The sequence below is a fragment of the Brassica oleracea genome, chromosome C3, assembly GCF_000695525.1.
Source record: "Brassica oleracea var. oleracea cultivar TO1000 chromosome C3, BOL, whole genome shotgun sequence".
NCBI classification, from domain to species: Eukaryota; Viridiplantae; Streptophyta; class Magnoliopsida; order Brassicales; family Brassicaceae; genus Brassica; species Brassica oleracea.
Genome location: NC_027750.1, coordinates 6,948,683 through 6,961,336, shown reverse-complemented (window position 1 = coordinate 6,961,336; position 12,654 = coordinate 6,948,683). Strand labels below are relative to the sequence as shown.

The window sequence follows — 12,654 nt, the reverse complement described above, 5'->3', positions numbered from 1 at the left end:
GGGGGATGATTCATGAGCTGTCTCTTTCTTTTTGTCTTCATAGCAATTTCTCTTTCCAAAAAACCCAAAAGCAAGAAATAAATATACAAATGACCAATATAATCTCCGACGTATATATAATAAAAGAAAGATAATAAAGAAAAAAAAAGGTTAATAACCAAATAAAAAAGAAGAAGATAATCCTGATAATAGATACGTGTATGATTGATTAGTTCCATACAACCAATAATCCAAAACAAAGAGAGCCGTGAGTGGGTTCACTGGTCACCACAGTAGTTGTAATTAGCAAGAAAGAGAACTTGAGTTTCCTATCTCAAGATATGTAATCACAATCTTGAATTGAAAAATTCATAACAAAAACCGATTATAGTTGCGTTTCCCCCAACCGCCAAACGCCAAAAACGGGACTTCTTTTTCAAGATCGTGAATCTCAATCATCACTTGACGGTCAAGATCTTGATTAGGGAAGCGTTACCAACTCGGAGCAGAGCAACAACAGAGTCTCCAGTCTTACACAGCTGCTTCTCTTTCCCATGCTGAGTCGCAAACTCAATAGCTTCTTCTGTCGACTCATCATGCGAGGCTCTTGCCGACCCTGCGTACAGCACCGGGATCAAACCACGGAAGATGAGGCTGTGCCTCGCCGGCGATTCGTCGCTGCAAGACCAGTCAAAGAAGTCGGTTTTCATCTCGGGAACAACGACTGACAAAATAGGCATCCCTGGCCTGTACTTAGCCACAAGCCTCGCCGTGCTTCCTCCCCTGGTTAGGACCATGATGAGCGTGGCTCTAGCCGAGTTAGCCGTTCTGACTGCAGAGGACGCGAGCGACTCCAGCGGGGACATTGGAACCGGAGAGTACTGCATGATTCTCTTGAAGACGTCTCCGTAGTCGAGCGTGCTCTCCGCTTCAACGCAGATCTTGGCCATTGTGCGTACAGCTAGCTCAGGGTAAGCTCCAGCTGCGGTTTCTCCGCTGAGCATGACGCAGTCAGTGCCGTCGAGGACAGCGTTTGCAACGTCGGTGGCTTCAGCTCTTGTGGGACGAGGGGATTTAATCATGGACTCGAGCATCTGAGTCGCTGTGACCACTGGTTTCCCCTGGATGTTGCATTTGTAGATCATCACTTTCTGAGCTAAGAAGATCTTCTCAATCGGAATCTCCATGCCGAGATCTCCTCTTGCAATCATAAACGCGTCGGAGTTGACTAAAATGTCATCAAAGTTCGCCACACCTTCTTGGTTCTCAACCTAATCCACACAAAACCAAACACAATCAAAAGATGTTTTAAACCTTAAAGAGAGCTTTAGTTTTAAGTTTGAACATACCTTTGACATGAGAAGAATGTTCTTGGCATGATCTCCTAACAGTTTCCTGACCTGAACCAAGTCCGAACCCTTTCTAACAAAAGACAAAGCAATCATGTCGATCTGATTCGGGACTCCCCACTTCATGATGTCTTCTTTGTCTTTCTCAGTTAGAGTTGGGAGGTCCACAACAACACCTGGGAGGTTAACATTCTTCCTCTCACCGAGCATCGCAGAGTTCTCGCAGCGGCAACGGACTGTGCCATTCTCCGTGTCACAAGAGAGGACCAGTAACGAGATTGTACCGTCGGCACAGAGGATAACCATCCCTGGGTTCACATCTTCAGCCAACTTCTTGTAACTCATGCAGATCGTTTCCTCGTCGCCCTGCAAGTCGTAGTCAGTGGAGATGGTGATCTCTTGGCCTTGTTTCAACTGGATTGGTTTCCCATCTTTCAAGAATCCGGTTCGGATTTCTGGACCCTTTAAGAAAAAATAGAGAACAGTCCCGTTAGTCTAATCAGATAACCAAAATAGATCTGCCTCAGTTTATACATTTACATGTACAAGAAAGAAGTTAACAGGAGAAATGTTCAACAGAAACAACAAAATAAGTTAAAGCATCAAGTGAAATTTCGTTATAACTTCTACTTCACACACTAACTATAGATCCTGGCCAAGAAACCATAGTCAGAGACAAGAGAAATAATTCAAGAACATGCCTATCAATGCTATCTTTTTCTAACTCAGCAATCATAAGTCTCTTGTTTCTTTAATTCTGGACATGTCTGCCTTAATCTAAACATACAGAAAGCAGGTGTGACATTTATATAAACAAGAAACATGTCAAGCAGAAAAAAAAAATTAAACACCAACGTGAGTTGAACTTTGGTTATAAAGTTCTATACACCACACACTAATTAACTCCTCTAGCTACAGAAACCATAATTACAAAAATCAGAGTCTCAGAGCTGAGCATAGTCTAATTTAAGAGACTTAAGTGCGGAACATCATCCTCTACAACAAGCTTCAACTTTTCTCAATACATTTGTTCTAATTCAAGTTGTAACTGGGGACATTTAAGCTACTACAAAAAAAAACAGAGTCTCATAGATCCAGATTTATAATTCAGAATAAATTTACTAATTATAGTTTTTTTTTTGTAAGAGTTCTTCATTACCAGAGCTGATTTTTTTTTTTTTTTTTTTTTAAATGTACAGGAAAATGGCATAAAGAGACAAAACAGTAACACATGGACCAGGCAAAAGATGAGTACAAAAATGGCACAATAACAATAAACAAACACGCGTCACTGTTCCAAATCGAAACCTGGAATAAACCAATCAGAAACCAAATGGAAACTGCAGGAAAATCTCACAAACCCTAAAAAAGTCAGATCCCGATGAAATGGAATCACAGAGACAAACCGCGAAGAGAGAGTATACAAATACATACAAGTGAGAGAGATCGTAGCTAACCTTGGTGTCGAGCATGACGGCGCAGAGGATACCAGTGTTGAGCATAGCTTGACGGAGGTTATCGAGAGTCTCCTGGTGGTACTCATGAGATCCGTGAGAGAAGTTAAACCTAGCGACGTTCATGCCAGCCCTGAGAAGCTTCTCCACCATCTCAACGGATCTGGAAGCGGGGCCAAGGGTGCACACGATCTTCGTCTTCGGCCTTTGCTCTATCATCGCCATCGTTAGCACAAGAGATTTCCACAGGGAAGAAACAGAGATCCAATCTTATGATCAGAGATGATAGTCAAGACAGAGAGATTTAAGGAGAGAGAGATCTGGGCTTGGGGACTAGGGGAAATATAGAGAGATTCTGGGGATTGTGAGCGAAGTGTTGTGTTGAGTCTCTCCCTTTTTGACTTGGAAAAATGGGAAATCGAAGGTCGCTGGTTTAGATTGGGTCAACAATTTGACCGATACAATTCATTGATTGCTACCGGTTTAGTCACGCACGTTGTTTAATATTTGTCTCGTTTACCTTTTTTCTGTCTTCTCGAACCATTGTCGGGCCATGGTTTTCTAAACATAAATATCTCGGATTGATTATTGAGAAAAAGACAAGAGAAAAAGACAAAAATAGCACTAAATCAAACTTTTGTTCTCAAACTAGCACTTAAGGTCAAAAGTCACAAAAATAGCACTTAATGTTTTATCAAAAGTCACAAACTTAGGGTTTAGAGTTAAAGGGTGGGGTTTAGGATTTAGGGTTTAGGGTTTAGAGTTTAGGGTTTAAGGTTTAGAGTTTAGAGTTTAGAGTTTAGGGTTTAGGCTTTAGAGTTTAGGGTTTAGGGTTTAGGGTTTAGAATTTAGGGTTTAGGGTTTAGAGTTGAGAAATAAGGTTTTGGGGATAAGATTTCAAATTTTGAAAAATAAAAAAATTAAAATTTTCAAAAGATCAAATGCTAGTTTGGTCATTTTAGTTTTTGAGTGCTATTTTTGTGATATAAACTTAAAAATGTGTTATAATGGAGATTTGCCCTTCATTATTTCCTAGTCAAAACTATTTGTCAAAACTGAAGTTAACTAAAGGGCAAATCTTCAAAATAGCACATTTCTAAGTTTATATCACAAAAATAGCACTCAAAAACTTAATTTTTTTATTTTTCAAATTTTGAAATCTTATCCCCAAAACCTCATTTTTCGACTCTAAACCCTAAACCCTAAACGCTAAACCCTAAACCCTAAACCCTAAACCCTAAACCCCTAAACCCTAAACCCTAAACTCTAAACCATAAACCCTAAACTCTAAACCCTAAACCCTAAATTCTAAACCCCACCCTTTAACTCTAAACCCTAAGTTTGTGACTTTTGATAAAACATTAAGTGCTATTTTTGTGACTTTTGACCTTAAGTGCTAGTTTGAGAACAAAAGTTTGATTTAGTGCTATTTTTGTCTTTTTCTCTTAACTAAATGTTATTTACACTGTTTTATCTGAACAAGTTTAAGGTATATGGTCACACCGAAACTTTTTTTCAAAAAAGATATATGATATTTTTAATGCAACTTTGATTTCTGTAATTTAAAAATGCAAAGATATTATTTTTTTTTTTTATCATCTGGTATTATTAATATTAAACAAAGACATAGTATAATAAATGCCTAAAAAGGCAAACATAAAATTACAAAAAGACCAAAGCCCAGTAACAAAAGAAGGCAAATGGAAGATCGTGACTTTGCCAAGATAGCTCACACGTGTAGAGCTCCAAACTCGGGAGGAACACGTGTTTTGGAGCAGGGACGTCACCTAACTTCACCCAGAGGTAAGTCGTTGCCGGACGAACAAGCCGGCGTTCCACCGGAGACATACCGGAGACAGGAAGCACGGGAAAGAGAAGCCGGCCACGACTAGATTTCGATTCAGCATAGATGGAACCAAAACAACGCTTCGAAACTTTAAACCCAGGACCAATCGAATCAAAAAAAATTAAAACCAAACGAAAGTCTCAAATCCTTACAAACAAACCAAATCATCTTTTAAAATATAAGTAAGCTTGAAGATGATTAAACCCTAACAAAGAGGGGAGGATGAAACAAATCGATCTAAAATTTTGATTCGATTGAAACCTTACGATTAGAGAAGCGAGGATGATTCGGAGAAACTAAGAAAAGAAAATAAAAAACGAAACCGGACAAGATCCAGTAGAAGAAACTACACAAAAACATCAGACATCTGATGAATCGTAAAAAGCCAGCAGAAGCAACGCTATGAAAGCCGCCGTTCACCGGAAGGGGAGCCCGACACGCGGGAGACAAAGGCCGGCCAAGACGGTGCTATGATAGCCACCTTTGCCGGAGACAAATCCGATACACGGGTGATAACATCACCGGAAAAGATCCGGCGATGATAGCTTTCTTTCTCTGCAAAGATATTATTTTACTAAAATAATAAATTTTTAAAATCTAATATTTGATACTGGTTTTGAATATTGTTAAATGCAATAATTTGTTTCCGATAATGAAAGTATGTTCAGAGTTTTTTTTTGTCTCTTCGGAAATGGGATCTTAAAAGTTTCAGATTTTTTTCTTTTTAAATGATGACATACGAAAACGAACAAAACCTACCACTTGTTTAATAACAAAGTGAACTTTGAAATGTTAGGCAATATAGAAAGAGTTATTCATAATGTTTTTATATATATAAGAATTGTTCTTTGAGCTTAACCAAAAGTTAGACATATTGTCTAATAAGATACTCTTTGATAAACAGAACCTTCTCCATTGTTCAATGAGGCAAACTTAAACCTATCATTCATTCTCTTCTGACCAAAATAGCGTCTCTGTTCATAGTTATCTTTCTGTTGTCCTCTTTGACTTTTGAAATTGAGCAGGATTACTAGTCTAACTCACACAAACCTAATCGGTGCGCATCGGATAAGGATTATTTAAGGTGAACATCATCAGAGTTCGTCGTGACTGTGAGGTTGGTCTTGGCTCATCATCTTCTCCAGCTTTTGTTCTAGTTCCTATATATAAAAAAGGCCAAACACGGGGTTTATGTAGTGTTAACGTGTAAAATAAGTAATAAGATCAAAGATCGGGTAAGGTATGGTTTTGAGATTTGAGATGACCACATCAGCTTACTTTAAGTTTGTCTTCCAAACACCGAGCTGGAGTAGATAAAACTGCTGCATATCTGCAACAAGAGAGAACGCAATGAGGATACAAAAATGAAAGAGCAGAGATAAAACGTGATGACCCGTGACAGGTAAAAGACCAAGCCAAGAACTTACTCGCAACGGCTTGGTTCATCCACATCCATAAGCTCATTCTTTAACCCACATCTTAGCTTAATCTGCATGTCAAGAATTAATCAAGCCTTTTACAATTCACGTCTCTGTGATCTTTGCAAGCCCAACATTCAATTCTCAGATAGTGGTTTATTTATAATTGGAGCTAATCATGTTTGAACAATTTCTTGGATGTAGCTATATCCGAACATTTACCTTTAAACTTCTATCTGGACCGTTCCAGCACTTATCTCCGTTTGTATATGTCATGAACTGGTACGAGTTCTCAAACTTCTCCCATTCCCTACCAAATCAGATTACACGAAAGAAGAGAGCTCAAAAGGTCAAACAAACAGAGATAGATAGTTACTGAAACAGAGATAGATAGATAGATTGTCAACTTCAAACTAATTCCTCGTGTTATGTTAGCAGCGACACTTACCCTAACCGAGTTTTGGAATAGCCTTCCTCTTGTGTTGCTTCTTTATATCCGCAGACTTTGTAAGTATACCTAGACATTAGGTAAGCAATGTATAAGATAAACTTAATTGTAATCCCTTAAAATGCTAATAAAGAAAGGAAGAGGACAATAAATTGCTAAGATTTTCCTTACTTGCCCTGTTTACTCTCAAAACACCGACCATGGAACGAATAGAACTCTTTCTCCGGTCCTGTACAAACAATAACATATCAAGGACTACCTCAAAGAAAGCCAAACGCAAGTAAAGAGGCTTATGATGTTTTATCATACAGACCAAAGTCTTGTTTTAGCTTCTTCTCTAAGCTCGATACCCTTGACTGTATCTTGTTCAGTTTTGAGCTCGACTCATCGTATTCCTTGCGTACCCGATCAGCCTCTGCACATATACCACAACGCAACAGATGAATCACTGAGGAGTCTGAGTCTTGCTTTTAACTGTTAGTGGAAGTGCTAGACTATTGGTTTACCTAATTTGTCCACTGGGGTGGTTTGGATCAGATTCACAGCCTGTAAAATGCTCTTGACAGTCTTTTGTATCTTCTCCAACCAAGTAGGATTTGAGGTTGTTGTCTCTACACACAATGATAGATGATTAGCATCTTTAGATAATACAAAAACATCTTTGGTAACGGTGCAAACCTGATAGATCGAGATCATCTTCTGCATCAGATTTGTAGGAAGAAGTTGAATCATGTCGATGCTCCTCTTCATATGAATCATCTTCCGGTTCATGGTCGCTGTATTTTCCTTCGTCTGCGGTATCTTCATCACCATCTGAAACAAACCCATCATCTTCATCTACTTCATGTGGAGTGATGGGCGTGTGCTCATGGCTTTCCTGATCATCAGCTTTGGGGATATCATCTGCCTCAGCTGGCTTATCAGATTTCTCTCCTGTCCAACGAGAAGCAACGAGACGCCCCAACTCCTCCTTTGACAACTCTTCCTTCTTCTCGGATACAAGATCATCCTACACATAAAATGCAGGAAACTTGAAGTTCAGAGAACTTATACTCGGATTTATTACAATCTTTTGCAAGCGCTTGGCTAGAATTAAAGCAAATTACCACTTTCTTCACCTCGTCTGATTCCTCCCTTTTGGTACTAGCATCATTTTGGGATCCATCTGTGAGAGAATCCTCAGATGAGGGTGATTCCTTTTTCGTGTCCACAATATGCTGCATCGTAGACAAGCTTATATTATCATCTAACTTACAACAAGTAACAAAATGCTCCACTTCTGGAAAGGCATATGAATAAAATAGTTTTTCAAACCTCATCTGGTGGATTAGTGTGAGTAGCCTCTTCCAATATACTTGTTGGTTCAGCTTCTGCTGCTGGCTCCTGAAATAGAAGTCTAATTCAGTATCCGTTTGAAGACAAAAAACAATTGTGACAGTAAAGCAAAACAAAATAAATCAGTACAATATAAAAATCGCCGAGAAAAAGATAGTTTTCAAGCATCTCACTAGACTTTCATATCTTATTTCATGACCTCACGAATCAGCAGGAGATCCAAAGGGAGCCAGATGAGTTTTTCTTTCATGGTTTGACTTGTTGAGAAGCAAAATAAACAATACAAAGATGAAAGCATGCAAATCTATTTCAGTTTACAAGAGAAGAACTAACCTCGTCTGTAGGAAAATCCTTGTAGTTACCAATCTCATCATGATGTGTGTCTTCATCGGGATAATCATCATCCTGATCCTGTGAAGCTCCCGGCATCTCTGCACCATCTGTGCCTCCGTCAACCTTTTCATTGTCATCTGTCTTCTTCTCCTCACTGTCCCCCTTCCCTGGGTGGGCTGCTAATACAGCATCTTTCCTTTCCTTCTCCTCCTTTTCTTTCTGTAGACGCTCCTTCTCCTCTACCTTCTCAATCTCTTCTTTACGTTCTACAGAAGAAGTAATCAAAGGGAAATGTCAAGCTTTTTATCGACAAGATAAATAATGTGTTAAAGGCACAACTCCGTCTTTAACATCAGCAGACATCATAGGCAGTTATAATGAAAGAAACAGAAGTTGATGATCCTATCAGATTCTACTACGTCAACGACGAGTCATACACATTCCCTTACTTTCTTCCTGCCTATTTGGGGGTTAGTGAAAATCTTAAGAACCGTTCCAGAGGCATATCAGGCATCTACCTATAATTTTATTTAAGGTTCTACCCTCACATTCCAATACACTGATTGATCCTACCAATTGCAAAATCACCAAGCAGAAATCACCAAACAGAAAGGTTAAACAATGCATCAAAAGCGAGAAAGGGCAAACCTTTCAGCTGTTGAACGAGGCCTTTCAAAATCTTCTCCTCGCTTTTCAGCTTCTTCAACTCCGCTGCATCTTTCTCTAAACCCACTTTCGCCTGTTCGATTTCCTTCCTCCTTACAACAAGCCCCTGCTTATAAGTTTCGATTTTTTTCTTCAAGCTCTCTCGAGCAGCTTTTCCAGCTTCCCAGCATGTATTCGGGCAAGTCACATTACCACCATACTCATCACTTCCATCACAACAATCTTCTCTCATCAAAAACAAAAACAAAAACAAAAACCATTAAAATCCTTCAACAGTTTCTTCATTCGCATAACATCTGAAATGTAACGAAATGTATAGATTGAGTAACATACCACAGATACCGTCATTGACTCTGGAAGAAAATAAAACTAACGGAGAGTGGCCTGCGTTCCGACAATAGAACTTCCCATTCGGACAAGCTGATGTACCTGGAGAGAATTAACATATAAACAAACAAATCAAAACAGACAAAAGAGTAGAACTTTAAAAACAAATGTAATGTGAATTAAGTGGAAGCTAGCAGAAACCTGGCTCGTCGGTTCCGTCTGCACAATCGCAGAAATCGTCATTAAGTTGAGCTTTCGTGAATCTCTTTGATCCGTCCTTACACTTAATCTCAGAAGATGATTTGTAATACTTCTCATCTACACGAAATCAATCGGGAGAAGGTGAGAATGGGAGATCAAATCGGAGTGATATTGGCGAAGATCTCGAGTAAAACGAATCGGAATCTTCGAGGAGCAGAGGGTAAACAAACCTTGAGGAGAAATGCCGAGAAACGGATCGTTCAATGGAGAAGAGCTTGATCTGATAGCAGAAGCAAGGAGAAGAAGAAGGGATAGTAGCAAACAGAGGGAGACAGAGGAAGATAATGCTACTACTCTCATCTTCGTCGTGATCGAAACCGGTGAAAATAACGGAGGGCAGATTTAGCCACGAGAGAAGGTGTTAAGACATTTCACAAAACGACGCAGTTTCAGCACGTCCCCATTGTTCCTTGGTTAATATGTGTTGTTTTAGGCTTTATAGTTAAAGGGAGCTAGACTAACAAATTGGCCCATTAGCTCAGTTGGTTAGAGCGTCGTGCTAATAACGCGAAGGTCGCAGGTTCGAAACCTGCATGGGCCATTATTTTTTTTTTCCATTCCTTTACCGAAAATGTAGTCGTTTTGTTCTTTACATTACCACGGTCCACGAAGGCACGAAGCCTACCTACATAATACCTAATTATTAATTAATGGGCTCATAACAGAAAATGATAGCCTACTAAGCCCAGAAATAATTAGTGCGCTTTTCATCGGGCTTAGGGTTTTAGAAGTCTTATTTCTTCATATATATACTCTTACCTAACCAACCTCTGTCATATTTCTCTGCCTCTTAAGCTCGGAGTTTTGTTTTTTTTTTCTAAAGGATGCTCGTTGACTAGGCATGCTTGTAAATCTCTAAATCGGTATTTTTTTTTGTATTTGTAAATCGAATTGGTAATATTCTCTTTTTTAAAAAAAAAAATTCTGTTTTATTGTTGATGATGGTGAGGGTGATGAACAAAATCAATCGGATGTCCCAATGATTAAAAAAATGTGATTACTAACCAGCTACTTTTGACTCATCATCCGTCAATTCTCTTTGTTTTGTATTGTTTTGTTTTGATGATTGGATTTTATTTTCGGATTTTGGCCAGTGATGCAATCAAAATATTTGCTACTCTTGATGAAGAAATTCATTTGATGATTCTTTAACCACCAAGATCTCTGAGGCCTTGTTAGTTTGTATTACTTTACATAGTGCAGACCATACATAACGCCTAATTGCTATGGACAATTAATGTATGATGACTGTCACTGAACTTTGAGCTAAGTAAGACTTTGCATCAGAAATTTGAAGTGTTTGAATATGACTCATATTATATGAGATGCCCTAACAAATGAACTAGAGTATGTTTATATTATGTTCACTCTTAATCTCATGTAACAAATTGCAACTAACCACTATCATTTTCTGATGGTGGTTACTTAGATTTGTTATTATCGGCTGGGCATGCTCACTAATATGAATCTGTACAAAGTTTAATCTAATGGTTTTACTTTTATGTTATCATTCTATCACAATGATATAATTGGTATCAATTTCAAGCTAAAGGTTAGACAACGTAAATTGTCTGTAGCCGGTTGTTGGCTACCTCAATTCATTATACACTCTAAAATCCACTGAGATATTATTAGCTAGAAGGTGGTTTTGGAGTCCCACGTATGGTGTTTGCATGCATACACAATATTAACTCGATATAAATCGGAGATTCAAGCTCAATATTTCACCTGGCTATGTCCAGAACCAGCTCTACCCTCCACTAGTTTCGTAGTTTTCAAAGCTTTACTTAACGAAGTTTTGGGGAATGGAGGAAAGACATGAGTAGATCCCACCGTGTTTCACATGTGCAAAACTCAGTGTATAAGATGCATGGAAGATACTACCTGAAGGGCTGAAGGAAATCGAGGTTTTATTAATTATATACTATCTACCACGTCTGTGGGTACACATAACATGAGGCGTTTGACTGGTGCAAGAGATCTGAGGATATCATCAATGTTGCTACATATAACATCTACACATGCTTCCAAAATTTTAGGCAAATACTCCATCATACACTGGTAAGCATAATCTAAAATCTTGAAATACTTGTAAGAACGTATTAGGTGCTGTTCGTTTCTCCATCTGTCATCTCCATCTAGCTGCTCTATCTATGTGATCCATTCAGATGATACATCCAGATTTTAGAGACCGTTCGTTTTTCCATCCAAATGAGCGAACTAGATGAGTCATCTGGATGAATTTTATGTTCGTTTCTTTATTTGTCATCTCCATCCAGCTGAATTTAATAAACAAATTACAAACATACCTTTGTTTTAGTTAATCATATGTTTGATATTAATTTTAACTATGTTAATTTTTATTATTTAGTCTAAAATATATTTGCATAGAAATTATTTTAAAATTAGCATTTTGACATTTATAAATTAAAGTTCCCAAACTAAAATGAGTATTAATAATAAACTGAATATAATTTTGGTTTTGGCGGAAAACGAGATTATTCGGTTTTGGGGGAAAAACGAGATTTTCATTTTAGAGTGAAAATACAACTTTGATTTTGTCATGAAAACGATATTTTCGTGTTCGACGGGAAATGCAACTTTTGGGTTTGTCGAGAAAACGAGATTTTTCGTGTTCGACGGGAAAACGCGATTTTTTGTTTTAGCAATAAAACAAGATTTTGCGGTTTTGGCATAAAAAAAGATTTTGCGGTTTTGGCGAGAAAACACGTGTCTGCGATTTTGGCGGGAAAACGCGTTTCTGCGGTTTTGGCGGGAAAACGTGTTTTTGCAGTTTTGGCGGGGAAAACGCGTTTTTGCGGTTTTGGCGGGAAAACGCGTTTTTGCGGTTTTGGAGGGAAAACGCGTTTTTGCGGTTTTGGAGGGAAAACGCGTTTTTGCGGTTTTGGAGGGAAAACGCGTTTTTGCGGTTTTGGAGGGAAAACGCGTTTTTGCGGTTTTGGAGGGAAAACGCGTTTTTGCGGTTTTGGAGGGAAAACGCGTTTTTGCGGTTTTCGGAAAAATTTGTTTTTGTGATTTTGGCGGGAAAACGCGTTTTGGGGAGAAAACGCGTTTTTTTTTTGCGATTTTAGCGGGAAAACGCGGTTTGGATTGAAATTGCATTTTTGCGATTTTGGTAAGAAAACGCGTTTTGGCGGAAAACGCGTTTTGGCGGGAAAACGCGTTTTGCGATTTTGGCGGGAAAATACAGTTTTACGGTTTTGGCGGAAAAACGTGT

At 38.6% G+C, this 12,654-nt stretch overlaps 2 protein-coding genes and 1 non-coding gene across 4 annotated transcripts; 1 reads left to right on the top strand and 2 right to left on the bottom strand.

The window, feature by feature from the left end:
• Nucleotides 1-166: 166 nt before the first annotated feature.
• LOC106335578 (probable pyruvate kinase, cytosolic isozyme) lies at nt 167-3,317 on the bottom strand. Its single transcript, XM_013774133.1, has 3 exons — nt 2,786-3,317; nt 1,329-1,790; nt 167-1,250 (listed from the first exon to the last, which is right to left on the bottom strand). The coding sequence occupies exons 1-3, from the start codon at nt 3,005-3,007 to the stop codon at nt 438-440; spliced, it is 1,497 nt and encodes a 498-aa protein (XP_013629587.1). The 5' UTR covers nt 3,008-3,317; the 3' UTR covers nt 167-437.
• A 2,125-nt stretch (nt 3,318-5,442) lies between these two features.
• Nucleotides 5,443-9,776, bottom strand: LOC106335941 (glucosidase 2 subunit beta). 2 transcript variants are annotated; one of them, XM_013774628.1, is made up of 16 exons: nt 9,587-9,776; nt 9,357-9,473; nt 9,162-9,257; nt 8,811-9,050; nt 8,163-8,428; nt 7,809-7,877; nt 7,601-7,711; nt 7,173-7,503; nt 7,001-7,105; nt 6,808-6,909; nt 6,666-6,723; nt 6,495-6,563; nt 6,269-6,356; nt 6,056-6,117; nt 5,907-5,958; nt 5,443-5,788 (listed from the first exon to the last, which is right to left on the bottom strand). In XM_013774628.1, the coding sequence occupies exons 1-16, from the start codon at nt 9,714-9,716 to the stop codon at nt 5,723-5,725; spliced, it is 1,962 nt and encodes a 653-aa protein (XP_013630082.1). In that variant the 5' UTR covers nt 9,717-9,776; the 3' UTR covers nt 5,443-5,722. The 2 variants fall into 2 exon arrangements, with proteins under 2 accessions (XP_013630082.1, XP_013630083.1); XM_013774629.1 differs by having other exon boundaries at nt 7,613-7,711.
• Nucleotides 9,777-9,883: 107 nt separating this feature from the next.
• On the top strand, nt 9,884-9,957 carry TRNAI-AAU. The gene has a single exon. It is a non-coding gene; the product is annotated as a tRNA-Ile (tRNA).
• Nucleotides 9,958-12,654: the final 2,697 nt, after the last annotated feature.

Coding starts and splice junctions, on each gene's coding strand:
- LOC106335578 (XM_013774133.1), bottom strand. CDS start 3,007: ATGGCGATGATAGAGCAAAGGCCGAAGACGAAGATCGTGTGCACCCTT. Junction 1,791..2,785: donor CCGTCATGCTCGACACCAAG/GTTAGCTACGAT, acceptor TTTTTCTTAAAG/GGTCCAGAAATCCGAACCGG. Junction 1,251..1,328: donor ACATTCTTCTCATGTCAAAG/GTATGTTCAAAC, acceptor TGTGTGGATTAG/GTTGAGAACCAAGAAGGTGT.
- LOC106335941 (XM_013774628.1), bottom strand. CDS start 9,716: ATGAGAGTAGTAGCATTATCTTCCTCTGTCTCCCTCTGTTTGCTACTA. Junction 7,878..8,162: donor AGGATTTTCCTACAGACGAG/GTTAGTTCTTCT, acceptor CTTCTATTTCAG/GAGCCAGCAGCAGAAGCTGA. Junction 6,564..6,665: donor TTTGAGAGTAAACAGGGCAA/GTAAGGAAAATC, acceptor CCTAATGTCTAG/GTATACTTACAAAGTCTGCG.